Source organism: Lactuca serriola, chromosome 9 (genome assembly GCF_051521515.1).
Source record: "Lactuca serriola cultivar US96UC23 chromosome 9, Lser_US96UC23_V15, whole genome shotgun sequence".
NCBI classification, from domain to species: Eukaryota; Viridiplantae; Streptophyta; class Magnoliopsida; order Asterales; family Asteraceae; genus Lactuca; species Lactuca serriola.
In genome coordinates, this window is record NC_136416.1 from 159,656,711 (window position 1) to 159,675,549 (window position 18,839).

At 36.3% G+C, this 18,839-nt stretch overlaps 1 protein-coding gene across 1 annotated transcript; it reads right to left on the minus strand.

Annotated features, from left to right (window-relative positions):
• Positions 1–11,997: 11,997 nt before the first annotated feature.
• On the minus strand, positions 11,998–17,048 carry LOC145072568 (TMV resistance protein N-like). The gene is made up of 5 exons (XM_079019016.1): positions 16,460–17,048; positions 14,798–15,893; positions 14,341–14,697; positions 12,530–14,234; positions 11,998–12,269 (listed from the first exon to the last, which is right to left on the minus strand). Exons 1-4 carry the CDS (start codon positions 16,936–16,938, stop codon positions 12,579–12,581), a joined length of 3,588 nt encoding a protein of 1,195 aa, XP_078875142.1. The 5' UTR covers positions 16,939–17,048; the 3' UTR covers positions 11,998–12,269; positions 12,530–12,578.
• Positions 17,049–18,839: the final 1,791 nt, after the last annotated feature.

Consider the following 18,839-nt stretch of genomic DNA (forward strand, 5'->3'; position numbering starts at 1 on the left):
TGAATCTAGCTACTCTTGTTTAGCTAGATGAAGCATTAAACTTATGAATAGTTTAATGTTTATGGATTAAGTTTAGTTGGTAAAAAATTGCTTGTGTTTGATTTGTATAACCTAGCATGCTATTATTTGTTGTTCTAATTGCTTTATTGCATGTTCTATGTAGCATAGTGACCATTAAACTACATGAACTTGTTTACCTAATGATTTAGTGAACATTGAATTATTAGAGCTAGGATTGACCAATCTTAGTTAGTAATTAGAATAAATAAAGCTTAGCTGTGCTAGAGAACGTGTATTGTGATCACAATTACGTTTATACAACAAATCTTACATAGCATATTTACATTCATAATTAGTTTTGTGTTTAATTATGTGTGAACATACATGGTTTGACATGAATTAGTTAGTTATTGGTAAGTTAGAACTAAATTACTAATACAACTAAAAACCAACTTAATAATCAGTAATCATTAGTTAGCCATAAGGGAGAAGTGGATTCAAACTAAACAAGAGTGTGTTTTTATTTATTGAATTTGATTTAAGTTCATCTGATCTTGTAAAACCAGATAAAACCCTTTTAAACTTGTTAATAAATTAGGCTAATTTAATAGTAAGTAAATTAATTAGAACACTGTTCCCTGTGATCGACACCCGACTTACCCAAGCTATATTGTAATCTAACTAGGTACACTACCTATAAGTGCATAGTTAGTTAAGTTTGTTAGGTTATAAATATTAAAATTAGTGAGTACTTTCGTGCACATTAGTTATTTTATTACTAAAATGGACTAATGTGTCATATTCTAATGACTCATCATCGTATGTTCCCACGCTTAGACTCAGGTCTCTTAGAGTCTTCCAGAACAGACTATACTTTCGTTCATGTTCCAATCTCATCTTAAAAGGTTGCATTTCTAGCTACAAGCAGCTATCACGATACCTCTACTGATCACTTTGATTGTTTTTCTCTTCAAGCTTTTAGCTTAAGTCAGTTGCTACATCGGACTTGATTCTCTGAACTATTTATCAAACTTATCGTAGTCGGACTCAATTTGATATGACCGCTAGGATTGGTATAACAATCACCTTCTTAGTCATTACCGAAACGATGGTAACGATATTCTTGAATAAAACGGTACCAATTACTAGTTTCTTGGTAACCTTGTGACCTTCCCTGATCCAAGTGTGAGTCATGTGCTTCTGGTAGTATAGGCCTCTACTACCATTCACACCTACTCATACTCGTCCCAAGAATTGTCTCACATTTTTCCCAAGTCACCATAAAATAAAATCACACGATAGCTTAACACATTGGATAGCAAAACGAAGGTTTTTATATTATTCCTTGAAACGATTACATAGGTGTTCAAGTTCACCCTAGACTATGCCTCTAATAGGCTATATCATACGATATTATGGCTACTGTATAACTCGATCTTCGGATATGAAGTCCTCATCCTTGATTCCTCGCGTTGTCATCTGCTTCGTCAAGGATCATCTGAAATGCTCTTGCCTTTGGTTTTGGTGGCATATTCAGCTTTGTAGCTTCTTCTTTCCTTGGGTAGTCTTGCTTGAAGTGTCCCTCTTCACCACACTTAAAGCAGACTTCTCTCTTGGTTGTGCATTCACTGGCGTAATGACCAGTCTTCCCACATTTAAAGCAGGTCATCTCTTTAGAGCATTTCCCAATGTGCTTCTTTCTGCACTTGTTACACCATTGCGTTCCTTCTTCGAACTTCTTTGAACCAGTATTCGAGAATTTTCTCTTCTCTTCGGACCTTGAGGATCCTTCAAACTTTCTCTTCTCGCCAACCTCCTTCTTGCTGGCGGCTCTTCCCTTGATCATATCTTCAACAGACTTGGCAGCCCAGATAGCTGCCTCCAGAGTAGGTGCCTGACGTACTGGCACCACATACTCCCATGGAAGTCCCTTTGCGTACTTGTCAATTTTTGTCAGTTCATCCGGGACAAGGCACAAAGCAAACTCCATCTTGTCCGTGAAGTTGTTGGTGTATTCATCAATGGTCATGCTTCCTTTCTTCAAGGTTAGGAATAGGTTCTCCAGCTCAAGCAGGTTTTGGGCTGAACAATACTTACGTTTGAATTGCACCAAAAACTCTGCCCAAGTCAATTGCAAGGGCTCATTGGGGCTTAGAGCCTTCCGTAGGGTATTCCACCAGCGCACAGCGCCTCCTCGGAACTGACGCACTGCAAAGGTGGTTACAACTTGCCTCTGCAACCGCACGTCATAAAAGCTAACTCCATTTCTGAGATCCAATCCATGAATCCGATCGGGTCTTCCTTTCCAGTGAAAGTCGATGGCTTGCAAGTCAGAAAATCCTTGTACTTGCATCCTTTCTCTCGACTACATCATCTTGGCCGTTTCTCCTATTAACTGGCGAATCAGCTTGGCCGACTAACCTACTGTAGTTTCCTTCCTCCGATTGTTCGGGAATCGGCTCCTGTTGCACAATAGGCACGGTGGCTTCGTCCCTATTCTCTTGCATCATCCGCCTCATTTCTTCCCTTTGTTCCGCTAACATAGCCCGCATCATGGCTTGTACTCCCGCCATGGTGATTGGCTCAGGTGCGACTTCTACTACGACTGGTATTTGTTGTATCACTAAGGGTTGATCTCGGTTCCCATTTTCATTCACGTTTCCGCTACGGGTCCTTGCCATCTTGATCTATACACCGAATAAGGTGAATATAGATATTTATTTAGGACTAACGTTTAAATCATCATTATCTCTTCGAAACGTTTATATGTTAGTTCTAATATCGTAGTCGTACGTTTAGAATCCTAAACACATAATGTTTTCAGATCCGGTCAGCAACAGACCAGAGATCCGAACAAATAACAGCATATCAAGCACAAAGCATTTAGCACATAAAAGCATTTTAGGCATAATTCCTAAAATAAGCTAGTGCTCACATCTCACAATCATCGCTTAGCATTCTAAGTTTAAGTCTAGAAATCCTACAAATTCCTACTTCACTTAAACTAATGCTCTGATACCAACTGTAACATCCCCATTTTCACGGCCAGAAAAGACCGATTTTGTTTATGCTTTATAAAAATCAGAGTACCTCTTTTAATAAAAATGTTGCGGAATTTGTTCCCAGTAAAACATGATAAATACGTTATCAAAGCACTTCCGAAGAAAAGTATTTTTATTCATTTTAAAACATTTGTTATGTCATCGTCAATATAGAAACATAAGCATAAACAGAACTTACATTCATTATCACTAGTGATTTATATCTCCTTAATCTCTCAGTGTAATGTGACTTCATATCAACACCTGTGATATAAATAAACTGAGTGGATCAGGTTGGGAAACCTGGTGAGTACATAGGGATTTTAATCCCACAATGTTATACCATATATATAGTTTAAAACTCACAAAATATACAATTTCACCATATATATAAACAACTCTTATCCCATCCCGTCGATCCTCACAACGATACTATCCATACTCTCGGACCTAAGATTAGCTGTTTTACCTAATCCATACTCCCGGATCAGAAATAAACGACTTTACCTAATCCATACTCTCGGACTAGGGACGAATGACTAATCCATACTCTCGGATTAATGATGAATGATTATGCCTAATCCATACTCTCGGGCTAGGGACAATGACTATGTCTAATCCATGCTCCCGGATCAATGACATATACTAAGGTTTTATTCTCTTAGTATAATTCACTCGTTCTCGTAAGAAAACACTACCTAATATTCATCATAATTAATTTAGGTTTACTCTTTATCGTAAATCAGCATATATAATCAGGTATGTTCTTTAACAAGCATCTTAGGCAACATCAAATAATTCGCACATAAACATATATTTAATACTTCAATCAATACTTGTATTAAAATCATGTTCATGAAAGGGACTATGCACTCACTTGAAAATGTGGTGATTTCAAACTCAGACAACGCTTCACTTCTTAAAAATAATTTCCTTCGACGAAACCTAATATTATTACCACTAGAGTTTAGTCTATTATTTGTCGAGACTAATTAATAGTCTAGCTATTATTATTATTATTATATAAGTGTTAAACAATACTTATATAACCCATAATAATAGCCCAAGTATTTATTATAAGTTCCTAATAACGTTACTATAATTAAATAAAAACTATATTAAAAATAGCGTAGGCGTAGCTCACTTACAACGGGTTTTATAGAAAACCGGGCTTTGCTTGGAGCAGCGTTCCCGAGCCGAAAATCTCTTCTTCTCGGAGCCGTCGAGCACTCAGGGGCTTCCGCCTCGTGCTAGGGGGTTCCCTAGCCTTTTCGAGGGGTTTTGGGGCTAGAGAGAGGTTCTAGAGAGAGAGAGAGAGAGAGAGTAAAGAGAAGAAAGAATGGGAAAGGTGTCAAGAAAATGAGGGTGTGAGAGGTTCTGTTTATAGGGTGAAAATGACTGAACTTGGTGCCACATGTCACCATCTAGTGGCAAGACTTAGGGAGAAAGCAATGGCCAAGATTGTGCCACATTACCCATTTTCGCACAGCACACTTTCGACTACTAAAATCCGTAACTTTCACATACGATCTCCGTTTTTGACGATCTTTATATCTACGTGTAGGTAAAAATAAGATCTACAACTTTCATTTTGACTCCGTCGGCTAATTCTCGACCGGTCTTAAATTTAACAATACGAGGAGATTATACTGTTAAATATCCGCGTAAAATTCATAACTTCTACATACGGAACCCTTGAGATATATTATAAAACTTGGTTAAGATTATTTAGTCTAAATAATCTTTTGTCGAAAAGTCATTTTCGACCCCTATTATCTCTAAATTGACTAGCCCGGATCTACGGGTGTTACACATATTTATGCTACCAACGGGTTCACCACCGTCATGGGGGCACGAACGTGCCATTAATTTGAAAAATGGGACCGAACCGGTCAATGTACGACCATACCGATACCCCCAACTACAAAAAGACGAAGTAGAGAGGCTAATTGATGAAATGATTTCATCCAGCGTGATTCGTGCAAGTTCCGATCTGTTTTCAAGCCCAATGTTGTTGGTAAAGAAGAAAGATGGCAGTTAGCATTTCTGCGTTGATTATCATGCAATTAATAAACAACGATGTTACACAAGTTCCCTAATTAGTTATCGATGAATTGCATGGCGTTGTCATCTTTAGCAAGCTTGATTTAAAATCCGGTTATAATTGGATCCGTATGAAGTCGGATGACATCCCGAAAACATCTTTCCGAACTCACGAGGGACATTATGAGTTCCTTGTGATGCCTTTTTGTAACACTTGAATCATGGTAAGTTTCTCTTTTTCCCTTGTATTATTTAAAATTATCAAAATTAGTCCTTGAGTTGTACGCAGGGCGCACCACAAGGTACGCTTAGCGTACAAGCTGTAAAGCGAGTATGTAGGGTGTACCAAGTAGTACGCTTAGCGTACACATGCAAAGACTTGATCGGGGATCCGGAGGTATACGTTGGGTGTAAAGAAGTGTACACGAGGCGTACGTAATGTCTTTTGAAAACCCTAATTTTCGGGGTTGGCCACTATCTAATCATCCTTATAGACATGAAACCCTCATTTTACTCAGCTTCCTTGTTCTCCTAGCCCTATACTCGAAACCCTAACTCCATAGTTGAGTTTTCTTGAGCTTAGAAGGTCTTTTGGGTGTATTTTTGGTGTTTTGAAGGAAGGAGATCATCTTGAAGCTTCATTGGAAGAGTGGGAGCTTGTAGATCCGGATTATCTGCTCTATTTATGGCTTGTTTGTGGTATAAAGATTTAACGTTGCTCTTTAGAAGCTTATATCTCTTTTGGTTTGAGTTTTGGACCCTTTTGGTCCCATAGATGAGATCTTGTGGTTTTATATCATTTCTGAAGCTTAGAGTTGCCACTCTTGGTGTTCTTTTGGTCCTAGATTCATAAAGTTGTCATTTTTGAAACCTAGATCCATCCATGCATGAGTTATGGCCATTTTTATGAAAGTAGAATGTCATAAATCGAAGTTAGGACCTTTTGGGGCATGTAAAGTCACCAAGTCAGGACTTTATGGTTCTAGACAAGGTTGTTCACTATTTTGATAAAACCGAATTGTCCAATTGAACAATTTGGATTGGACTATTTGGTTCGGATATTCTGATTTTTGGATTGGATTTCACCAAAAACCGAATTGCTATTTGGATTAGTTTTAATTTATAAAACAATAATCAAATAGTCCAAAAAAAAAAACCGAATAACAATTTATTATTTATTTCTTTTTAATATATCTATAATTATTTATTAATTTTATAATTTATTTTTTCAAAAAAGTTCATTTTCCCTCAATAGTATTTTATCTATTAAATATTAAATTATAAACCTTCTTACTAGTTGTTTATAAATTTTAAATTACAACTAAATAATTTGTTTTTGTTTCTTTTGTAAAAATTAGAAAATAATATAATTATATGTTTTTTTAAAATGTTATGCCTTTTGAAAACCGAATTATAAAAACCGATCCAACCGAATTTTAATTGGATTGGATGGATAATATTTGAATTTAGTTTGGACAATTCGAATCCATATTTTGAAAACCGAAATCAATTTGGATTTACTTAATTGGATCGGATCGAACCGATCCATCCAAACGAACACCCCTAGTTTTAGACGTTGAATATGACTCAGATCTGCGGTTTGGAACCTTGGACTTATGCATTTAAGAGATTAATGAAAAAATGACTTAACAGGTGAGTATGTTGGGCATACAATCCTGTACGCGCAACGTACAAGCTATGCAGCGTGTACGCTTAGCGTATAACTGAGTATGCCCCACATACTCAGTGATTGGGCTTCACGTCTTTTGGTCCTCAGATGGGTTACTTCATTGGAATTTGTTGCTTTAGGCCTTAATGGGCCACCTAAAATCAAGATTTGGGCTAAGGAAATTAATTGGGTTTTAGGGTAAGGCCCATATAGGGTTTTGGGCCCAATTTGGAAAATTGAGCCATAAGTGGGTCTTGAGGGATTACTTAGTATTGGGCATTTTAGATGGTGGATTTAGGTCTTAGTTTTGGTTCAAGCTAGGTCAGGGGTAAAATGGTTATTTTACCCCCCAGTAAGCATTATTAGATAAAGAATGGAACCCAAGTGTTAATTGGGTGTTATTGTGTACTAACAGCTCGGGGAGTCTTCAAGACACAACTAGAGACCTTCAGTGATATTCAACATTCGAGATGAGTTTCTTCACTGGGTTTAGCGGGTCTAAGGTACCAATGTCGGCCCTTGTATGTATGTTAGGATGCTAGGATTCTGTATGACCCTTGCATGTGATATGTGCTACCATGTATATCGGGCAGGGCGGCGAGGCCCGATGATTGATTCATATGCTATTGTTTATGATCATTGTATGTGTTAGCATAGTTATGTGATTTGTATTATATGTGTATAGCGGGCGGGGCCCGATGTCAGGCGGGGCCTAAGAATAACAAATCTATATAATGAGCGGGGTTCGATGTCGGGCGGAGCCCAGTATGTGTTTGATTATGTAGGGTAAGCGGTAGTTTGGGGAACTCACTAAGCTTTATGCTTATGGTTTAGTTTATGTTTCAGGTGCTTCCGGTTCCAATGGGAAAAGCTTGAGTTAATTGTATCGCACACACCAAATGGATTCCGCACTTAATATTTCACTCTGATTTTGTGATATTTGATACATTTGTTTTATTTGGGATGTATGGATGATAATCGCAATATTGTTTTATTTAAATCAAAAATAAAATTTATGTACTATATTTTTGGGACGTTTCACTTTTGGGTTGACTAATGCTCCTTCGACCTTCCAAGCTCTTATGAACAAAGTTTTTTGTCCTTACTTGTGTAAGTTCATGTTAGTTTTCTTTTATGGCATTCTAATCTACAACCGATCAATAGACGAGCATCGGGAGCATCTTACTGTGGTTGTCTAAGAGTTGAGGCTCTGTTCTATAATAGAAAAATGTATCGTGGGCCAAGATCTAGTGGAGTATTTGGGTCATATTGTGGAAAAAGAGGGTGTCATGGCTGATTTGACTAAAAATCTCAGCCATGACTACATGGCCGGCGCCTAAAACCGTTCGCGAGTTACAAGGATTCCTCATTTTAACATGTTATTATCGTAAATTTGTGCAGGGATACGGAAAAATCGCAAAGGCTTTAACGGATCTACTTAAAAAAACCAGTTTCACTGGAACGAGGAGGCGGCTCAAGCATTCCGGAATTTGCAAGACAAGATGACACGAGTTCCAGTTTTGGCACTTCCTGATTTCTCGAAGGAGTTCGTAATCGAAACAGACACTTCAAGGCATGGTTTAGGGGTTGTACTGATGCAAGGTGGGCGTCCTATGACATATTTTAGTCAGGTGTAAGGCGTATGTGCATAATAGAAGTCGATTTATGAAAGAGAACTCATGTAGATCGTGCTGGCAGTCCAAAAATGGAAACCTTACTTATTGGGCCGCCGCTTTATAGTGATTACAGATCAACGAGCTTTAAAATGCTTGCTGGAATGGAGGGTGATGTCTGGTGAACATCAGAAGTGGATTTTTAAGTTATCTGGTTATGATTTTAAAATTTTATATAGGCCTGGGAAGGAGAATGGAGCAACCGACGCCTTGTCCAGAAGATGAGAGGGAGTTAGATTGAGAGAGCTCACGATAACCTGACCCAACAACCAGGAGGAGTTATTATGCGAATTAAAACAGAGCTTAGAAGTGATAGCCATTATTCGAAAGATAGAGGGTGGAGATGCAACAATGGAGGGTTATGAACCAAAACAAGGGTTGCTGTTTTACCAAGGACGCTTGGTATTACCTCTACAGTCTCCTTGGATTGACCGTTTGTTCCAAGAAAGTCATGTTGGGGTGATCGGGGGACATGAGGGTACCCAGAAAACCTATCATTGGCTAGCAAGGGAGTTTTATTGGGTTAGTATGCGTCGAGATATAGTGGTACGGGTCACCAAATGTGTAGTGTGTCAGCAAAATATGTATTCAAACTTGGCTCCGGCAGGCTTATTACAACAATTGGAGCTGCCTAAGCGAATCTGGAAGATTTAAATATGGATTTTGTTGAAGGTTTACCAAAGTCGGAGGGTTATAGCATGATTATGGTGGTGGTTGATCGTCTCAGTAAGTCTACTCATTTTATGCCTTTAAAACAGCCATTTCCTGCAACAACGGAAGCTAATGTTTGTATTCGAGAGGTTATACGATTACATGGTGGTCCCCAACCAGTGATGTTGGACAAAGATAAAGTATTTTTGATCCGCTTCTGGAAGGAGTTATTCGTCTTCAAGGCACCACGTTGAAGTATAGTACTGTTTATCACCCGCAAACCGACGGACAGACGAAAGTGGGGAACCGGAGTTTAGAAACCTATTTACGATGTTTTGCATCAGGAAGACTCAAACAGTGGATGAAATGGTTCCCATGGGCAGAAATACTGGTACATTTAAAGAGAGTCCATTTAAAATTGTGTACAGTCGTGGATGGTCGGTTATGATCACGATACGACTATTACATTTCATGTAGATGACTACCTTTGGGAGAGAGAGATAAGGTGTTGGAAGAGCTTAAAGAACAATTGGGATGGGCGCAACAAGTGATGAAAGCACATGCTGATGGGAGAAGGCGAGATGTGAAATATCATGTCGGTGATATGGTTTATTTGAAGTTGTGACTGTATCGTCAAAACACGGTGATAGGGAGGCGTAATACCAAGCTAGCATCCAGATTTTATGGTCCGTTTAGAGTTTTGGAACGGGTGGGGATGTTGGCTTATCGGTTAGAATTACCGACTTCTGCCGCCATTCACCCAGTTTTTCATATTTCACAGCTCAAGAAAGTCGTAGGTGACCAAGAGGTTTTATCCTGTTTACAGGTTGGGTTGACGATACAATGGAAGTACGGGTGTTCCGGATCAGGTGTTGAACTCAAGAAAAAACCATGGCTTAACAGAAATATTGATCAAATCGAAGGATCTACCAAAATCGAAGACGACTTGGGATGAAGCTGTTGTGATACACACTTAATTTCCTGATTTCCACCTTAGGGACAAGGTGAATTTTTGGGGGCGGGGTATTGATACGAATCAAGGGAGATAGGGCAAGGTGTACCGAACGCATAAGACCAAGGAGTGATTGATATTTTATTTAAATAAGTAATCTAGGTTTTATCTTTTCTAGTTTCTTGGGGTTTAGGAGTTTCCACGTTAACTTTTTATTTAAATAAGGGGTTTAGGGTCGGCTAGGTATTTTTTATGCATGAATTAAATATTGTTTTTCTTGTGGAGATCTCTCTTAATCTCGAAACCTTCAAAACCCCATTGTTATTTTTCTTAAGCATTAAGTTAATCATATTTGAGGTTGTTATACAGTTAATATTAGAAAGTACTGTTGATCCATGAAAAGTCAAGTTAAACTAAAACATGGCCCATGTAATCTAAATAGCCCACAACCTTGGTTGATCCAACGCAAAACATCATGCATATGTTTCCAAACTTTTATAATCTATCCACGACGACTAAAATAGCATCAAACCCTTTCAATTTGGTCCAGAGTGGTGATGCGCTGCTGTAACATAAATTTGAGACCTTTCTGATTGGTATACACTATCAAGGGCTTCCATCATAACATTACAACCATGCCATACCCGAAATTAGATCCATATTTCATGTATCAAAAACTAGGGCTTCCATCATAAAATCGCAATTGCCAACCCTAATTTGCAAATTAAGGCACTGCTCTGTTACCCAAACCAAATGGCCATCACCTAATTTAATCTTTCATACCTGAAAAGGCTGAAAATGACAACCCAATGCGAGAACCAATTGGCGGGAAACGAAATTGTGTGTTGCTCCACAGTCAGAATAACATAATCACGAGAATATCTCTAACTGACCCCCTCAAACTTCAAAGTTTTCACTCCCACAGGTTCATCTACAGCTCCAGTGTTGTACACAAACCCATCGTCGTTGCCTCGTCGGAAACCTCCTTCGGAGTTTGAGTACTTTCCAGAAGAAAATTCCCGTCTAAATCCCCTTCACATTCATCGTCGCTTAGTAAAAGAACACGTAGATTTCCCTCCGGACATTTGTGGCCAACGGAAACACAACCCTTTCTTCCGAAATCTTCCCATTCCGTTCGAGACAGAGATTGAAACCCTCGGTCGCGATTACGACGCCGTCCTGCTGTCACCTGTATCGTATTTGTGAAACAATTTACAGCATTGAACAGATTAACGTCTTGTCGGCCCAAGGTTTTCTGACTTGGTTTTGGGCTTCAGGTTGGTTTATTTTCTAAACGGCCCAAACCAATAGGACGATCCATCTGAAATCCGAACCCGGTCCATATCGATGTTGATGGTGGAAGCGTGATTGAGGTATGTTACCTGAGGGTGTTCGGAGCAGCTCTTCCACCTCCTTCGCCAAATACATCGCATCCAGTCGCGATTGAGGGCGATGAAGGTGCAACCACCGTTTAACCTCATCGTGCACCAGCCACAAAACAAAGTACCCCAATGCTTGTTGCTACGATAATTTGGGTACAAGAGATTGCAAATATTCATAGTCATCTATGTAATCGTGGATTGAGTCCCCTTGGGTAATTGTTGCAAGTTATTCATAAGGATTCTTTATTAGCTTCTCTCCCCTGAACAGACTTTTAGCCACTTTCCCTTTCTACCCTTGTGTTTTCCTTTTCTGCCCCTTTGTCCTTCCTTGAGTACACGTGCAACAATCTATGTTTGTCCTTCCTTGTCATTTGTGCATCCCCATTTGTATCAATTTGATACTCTGTATAAATTCTAACTACCTTGAAATGCTATATGATGCTAAAATGGCGAAAAAGTTCTGCCAATACAGATATGTAATTAGTGGCATTCAACATCTTACATTCAGTTATTGAGTTCTGCCAATGCACATAATCTAATTAGCATGTTGTGTACAAGTAGCTAAAACAACTAATACAAATCAACCTTACGAAACTTCGATGTCGGCCTATTGAAGGAAATTAGTTATTATTCTTACATTAAGGGCTATGAAAAAAAAAAATTAAAAATACAAATATGCTAAGATGAAGTAAAAGATAAAACAAAACCAATACATGAAGGTCTTCTTCACTATATAGAGGAACCTAAGGAACTACATGAACAAGTACCGTTGATTTGAACAAGGAAAACTCTTGATCTCCTCCATCACTTTCTCTAAAACCCTGGGATTCTTAGCCTTGTCCCACCATAATGTTTTTCCTAGTTTTTTCCACAAAAAAAAAAAAAAAAAAAAAAAAAAAAAAAAAAAAAGAAGATGATTTGTTTCGCAAATGAAAGAAAAAAGTATGATGGTTAAATCTTGTATGTGACAAATAATGTGTGAATGAAATAAAAGAGTACGATGGTTAATCCTTGTATTTGACAAATTGTGTGTGTACTTATTAAAATTTTGTCTTTACCAATTATTTATTCAAATGAATGTAAGATGACCTTATACAGAAAACATAGAAAGTACATACCTGCTACAGTAGATCTTTGTGAACTGGCTTTTGTGGGTGCCTACGTTATTCACACCTTTACATAGCACACCATTCCATCTCCTGATATTTGTATGTCGGATGTAAAACCAAACGACTGAAGGAGTCCTCTCGACCCATAAATACACAGACCTTTCAACAAAATAATGCTCTGTGGAAGATGACTTATGCATGTACCTTCTATATGTAACTCTTCTAGACATTCTAAAAGTCCAAGATCCTCGGGTAACGTCTCAAGCAAAGAACAATCAATAAGTTTGAGAGATTCCAAATGTTTCAACATACAAATGCTATCAGGAAGATGTTTAAGCATTGTATTTGACAAATCTAGACTCTTTATACATTCTAACCTGCCCAGATCCTCAGGTAACTTCTCAAACAACGAACATTTATCAAGTTTGAGATATTTCAGACCTTTCAACATGCAAATGCTACATGGAAGATGTTTGATCTTTGTTGATGACAAATTTAGATATTCTAAACATTCTAACCGACCAAGATTCTTTGGTAACTTATCAAGAAATGAACAACGATAAAGATCGAGAGTTTTCATATGTTTCAACATACAAATGCTATCCGGAAGATGTTTAATCATTGTATTTGACAAATCTAGACTCTCTAAACATTCTATTAGGCCAAGATCCTCAGGTAACTTCTCAAGCAACAAACATTTATCAAGTTTGAGATATTTCAGATGTTTCAACGTACAAATGCTATCTGGAAGAAGTTTAATCTTTGTAGATGACAAATTTAGATATTCTAAACATCCTAACTGGCCAAGATCTTCAGGTAACTTCTCAAGCAACAGACAAGGATAAAGAACAAGATGTTTCAGATGTTTCAACATACAAATGCTATCGGGAAGATGCTTAATCTTGGTAGATGATAAATTTAGCATCTCTAAACATTCTAATCTGCCAAGATCCTCTGGCAACTTTTCAAGCAACAAACAATCATTAAGTGGGAGAAGTTCCAGATGTTTCAACATGCAAATGCTATCTGGAAGATGTTTAATCTTTGTAGATCTTAAAATAATCCTCTCTAAACATTCTAGTCCACCAAGATCCTCTGGTAACTTCTCAAACAATGAACATCTATGAAGCCCAATATATTTTAGATGTTTCAATGTACAAATGCTACAGGGAAGATGTTTAATCATTGTACCCGACAATTCTAGATACTGTAAACTTTCTAACAGGCCAAGATCCTCAGGTAACTTCTCAAGCAGTGAACATTCATTAAGATCAAGATATTTCAGATTTTTTAACATACAAATACTATCTGGAAGATGTGTAATCTCTGTATATGACAAATTTAGCTTCTCTAGACTTTCTAATTGACCAAGATGCTCAGGTAACTTCTCAAGCAACGAACATCTATCAAGTTTGAGAAATTTCAGATGTTTCAACATACAAATGCTATCTGGAAGATGTTTAATCTCCGTATATGACAAACTTAGCTTCACTAAGCTTTCTAACAGGCCAAGATCCTCAGGTAACTTCTCAAGCAATGAACATCCATCAAGTTTAAGAGATTTAAGATGTTTCAACATACAAATGCTATCTGAAAGTTCTATCAAAGCACAACATCTTTCAAGAGTCAACGTCTCAAGATTTGGTGTTAACCCAAGGTCAAGGGTCTTCAACTGTGAATTACTGAGGTCAAGGAACCTGAGCTTGTTACAAACCTAACAAAAAAAAAAAAAAAAGATGAATATTTCTATAGTAATAAAAAAAATTGATTTATAGCATGATATTGGATCATGCAAAATAATCAATTAACAATAAGTCTACCTTTCTTTCTCCCCATTCCCAAAGTTGCAAGATTTCACTGCCAGCTATCTTAAGTGCAACAAGATTATTTGCTTGAAATGTTTGGGGTAAAGTCCTAAAAGGATATTGGTCCCAATGCAGATATCGTAAAGTATCCGGAAAGAACAGGTTGACTTTATTAAATTTCCAAATGCAACACAGAAATCCTAAAGCATTTACAAGGTTTGGGATGAGTTTATTAGTTTCCTGATTTGAGTTAAAATTTTCCAGAGACACCTCAAGAAACTTAAGATCCTTCATCTTTCTAAGACCTTTCATAACAATTTCTGGATTGAGTTTTGACTTGTAGATTTTCATACATATTGTTGCTTCGGTACCCTGTAATAAAAAAAAAAAAAATAGTCGTCATAAAACTTGTGTAGTATGAAAGGAAAATGTGTTAGTTTTCTCCAACTTACAGATAAAAGTAAATCCTTACCAAATCATTAATAAGTATATCTTCAATTTCATCTTCCTTCCACAATCTACTATGTTTGTTAGCAGGGTGGGAACGACGAACAATATCTCTACCCATTTCTTCAATATGGTCATGCATGTCCACACGCTCATAATTATTAATAGTTATGAGAGACTTTTGCTCAAGAACTCTTAGACCATTTCTAGCATGCAATCCACAGCTTTCAAGTGCTTCAATTGCATCAGCTTTCGCCCAACCTTTCAGTAAGCATGCAACATTTAGGAATATTTCCTTATAATCCTCCTCTAGACTAATATAGCTTAATTCCAATCTTTTCAGAGTTTCATGCAATGGAATTGTTTTTAGTCTTTCTAAGGCATCTATCCATTCACTCTCATCTTTACCACAAAGAAACGAACCCAAAACTTTGATTGTTAAAGGAAGACCAGAAGCATAGCGTACAACTTCTCCCGATAGCTTTTCATACCCTTGAATTGGAATCTCTCTACCAAATGCATACCTACTGAAGAGGCAAATTGCTTCCTTATCTGATAACAAATTGACATTATGAATCAGCTTCACGCGGTGTGCTACCAACACTTGCTCATATCTTGTTGTAATGATAATTCTACTTCCCGGCTTAAACCAATTAGGCTCACCAGCTAACGCCTCAAGTTGGTCTATATGATCTACATCATCTAGAACAAGAAGAACCTTTCTACCAGACATCCTCCTTTTCAACATGTTTTTTCCATCATAAACACTACTTACACTTATACCTTTATCATTTAAAACGTCTGAAAGAAGCTGATTTTGCAAAGACTTCAAACCGGACAAAGAATCGTTTGAAACTTCCCTAACATTCTCAACGAAGCTTTTACCTTCAAACTGAAAGGATATTTGGTCAAAAACAGCTCTGGCTAAAGTTGTCTTCCCACCACCTCCCATTCCCTTGATCCCAATCATGCGAACATCATCAATACCGGTTTCCAAAAATGATATAACATCATTTACCCGAGTCTCCATCCCCACTAACTTTTCATCAATGCTGAAATTTATGGAACGTAACTCTAATGAAATCTCTTCAACGATTTTTTGGATAAACTTGGATTCATGCCTATATAATAGAGAAGATTCAATTAGACTGCTCAAAATCCCACATGAACAATTACTTTCAGTTCTAGAACATACAAAGTATATAAAATAATAACACTCATATAATCATAATTCATGTTTAATCTTTGGAAAAGACTCAAATTTGTGTTACAATTTGACAATACAACATGACTCCCCATGGACACCCTTTTGCATCCTAGAGTAAACGTAGATCAGTACAAATACAAAAATGAAAGAATATTGCAGAGATATGATGAATGTGTTGTAATAACCAGGGAAATTAATAGATAAGTTGAAATAATTTTTTTATTGGGGCTAGATTCTAACAAAACAGAAACCTCAAGGACCTGTTTTGTCAAATTACGAAAATATTGAAATTAGAAACGATGTGGTATGGAAATGATCTGGAATTATTTAGTAGTGAATAGGAGTACCCCAATTAAAAGTCGATGATGATTTTTTAGAACAAATATTGGAGAAAATCGATCCGCCAAAAAGGGTGCTATGTCGGGTAAAATGAAAGAATATTGCATATCTGCTCTGATATATGACGAAGGAAGGAATTACCCGTCTGCAGTTTTCTTCAACTCCCAGCCAGCAAGATCCGCTGCTTCTTTCAGTGCATTTCTCCATTTTCCGGCAGCCACTTCCTTTTCATGTTTGGCAAAGGCTTTTCCAACTACCCCGATTTGCTTGCGGATTTCGGTGGGTTCCACATCATAGAAGATTGGGTAAGCAGTATGCTCTGCCATCTTGCGACACTCCATTATCTTTACAAGCTCATCCAAGCACCAAGAGGAAGATGCATAATCCTTGGAGAAAACAATGATGTAGAATTTTGAGTTTTCAATGGATCCAAGTAGCTCATCACTGATCCTTTCCCCTTTCTTGATTTCTAGGTCATCCTTGTAAGTAAGAATGCTCTTTCGCTGAAGAGCATCATAGAGATGATCAACGAAGTTCTTGCGGGTGTCTTCTCCTCTGAAACTCAAAAACACTTCATACTTAAAGCTCTTGTGAACGGATGAAGTTGAAGAAGAAGCCATTGAAGGTATGCTTTATGGATCCGATAAATCAAATATTTGTTGGGAAAATTTGATGTAAACGATTGCATAGAAAGAATAGTTCTAGCACCGTCGAGTTAAGTGAAGAAACATAAGCCACTTGTTTGGTCAAACAAGGTTCTTAAAGGGGTTTGGATTTGTATTCAACTGTTTGCAAAAAAAAAAAAAACGAGTCATGATATCTCATTTAAGTGAAACCTATAATGCCTTAATAACAAAAATTTGTAATTACAGTTTATTGTGATTATTTCTACCCTCTTTTCACTTAACCCTATCCCTAGTAATTATATTTAACTTTTTTTCCTTAAATAACTAAAACCTTACCCCTAATAATTATATTTAACTTTTTTTCCTTAAATAACTAATGATTATGTAATGATTATGTTTTTTTTTTAATTTTCTTTTAATATATACTAGCTTATTTATTTTTTCTTTTATTAATCTTGTTTTTTTTAGCAAATTTATGTTTTTTTTTTATTTTCTTTTAATATATACTAGCTTATTTATTTTTTCTTTTACTAATCTTGTTTTTTTTGAACCAGTAAATTTAATCTAATCCTAAACTAACAACACCTATTTCACCTATATCCACGATGAGACTTGAACCCTCGACCTCAAAGAGGGAGGGTACCACCTGATACCGTTGGGTTACAAGCCCTTTGGTTTTTTTGACATTTTGTTTTTATGATTTAAAAATATTTTTTGACATTTTGTTGAAGACATTATTTAACATAAAAAAAACATTATTGACGTAATTATTATGTTTTTGTATTCCTATTTCGAACGATGAATTTAAAAAAAATATGACTTTTTGTTTTCAAAAAAAATATGACGTTTTGTTTGTTTGTATAACCAAAAAATCTTTAAACTTTTATCCTTTTTTGTATAATTAAAAAAATCTTTAATTTTAGTTGAACAAAAGATTTAAACAAAAAAATGTTTGACGTTTGAATATATTTTTAATGTTTTATTAATTTATAAAAGACATAACTATGTGTATTTGTACATATTATTAAGTATACATATATATTTATTTCATATTTATATGTATACGATATGTATGTCTACATATTTATATGTATACGATATGCATTTATACGTATTCATACAATACAAACCATAACAATAATAAGATGGCGACAATAATAATTATAATAATAAATTATTATTATTATTATTATTATTATTATTATTATTATTATTATTATTTATAGGTTATATAGAACGATTTGATTTAATTAAACAAAAAGGGGCTTCAGTTCAGTGGTAAAGTGTTTAAAGCTAATGTATGATGTTGCCTGGAGGTCTAGAGTTTGAATCTCCTTATGTACACTCGGATTTTTGAAGCTTTCCAGCTCACAGGCACGAAATACTACGTCTAGGTTTTTGTTATCTACCTAAAAATAATAATTACAGGGGTGGGATTAAAAATCTGGGGTAGGTATAACAATACCCTATAAAGAAATAGAAGTAGGATGATATAAGTTAATACACAAACAAATAAAAATATATTCTTATTTTCAGCCAAGTAAAGATGACAATGGAATGGAATGTCCATTGTTCATTATAGCTTTTATAATTAACTTATCAAGTTGTGGAGTTGTAAATGCCTTAAACCCTGCTCCAAAAACCATAAGCTTTGAATTATGATTGACACTTGAAGCTGCAAACAGAGTTCAATACAAAAAATATATCGTTTTGCTAAAAAAAAAAAAAAACAAAAACAGATGGTCCTAGCACATACATTGGACATATAGATACATGTTGATTCAAGGTCATAACTTGTAAATGATGAACATTAATAATAATTATAAGTGAACTAAAATTGAGCTCTTGATACTAATAAAATTTGATGAAGTTATTAACATAATTTTTGTAAGCTT

Excerpts from the sequence above, each read along its gene's own strand:
- LOC145072568 (XM_079019016.1), bottom strand. The coding sequence starts at position 16,938 with ATGGCTTCTTCTTCAACTTCATCCGTTCACAAGAGCTTTAAGTATGAA. Across the intron at positions 14,698-14,797 it reads ATATACTTATTAATGATTTG|GGTACCGAAGCAACAATATG; the intron begins GTAAGGATTTAC and ends TTTTTATTACAG. Across the intron at positions 14,235-14,340 it reads GGGAATGGGGAGAAAGAAAG|GTTTGTAACAAGCTCAGGTT; the intron begins GTAGACTTATTG and ends TTTTTTTGTTAG.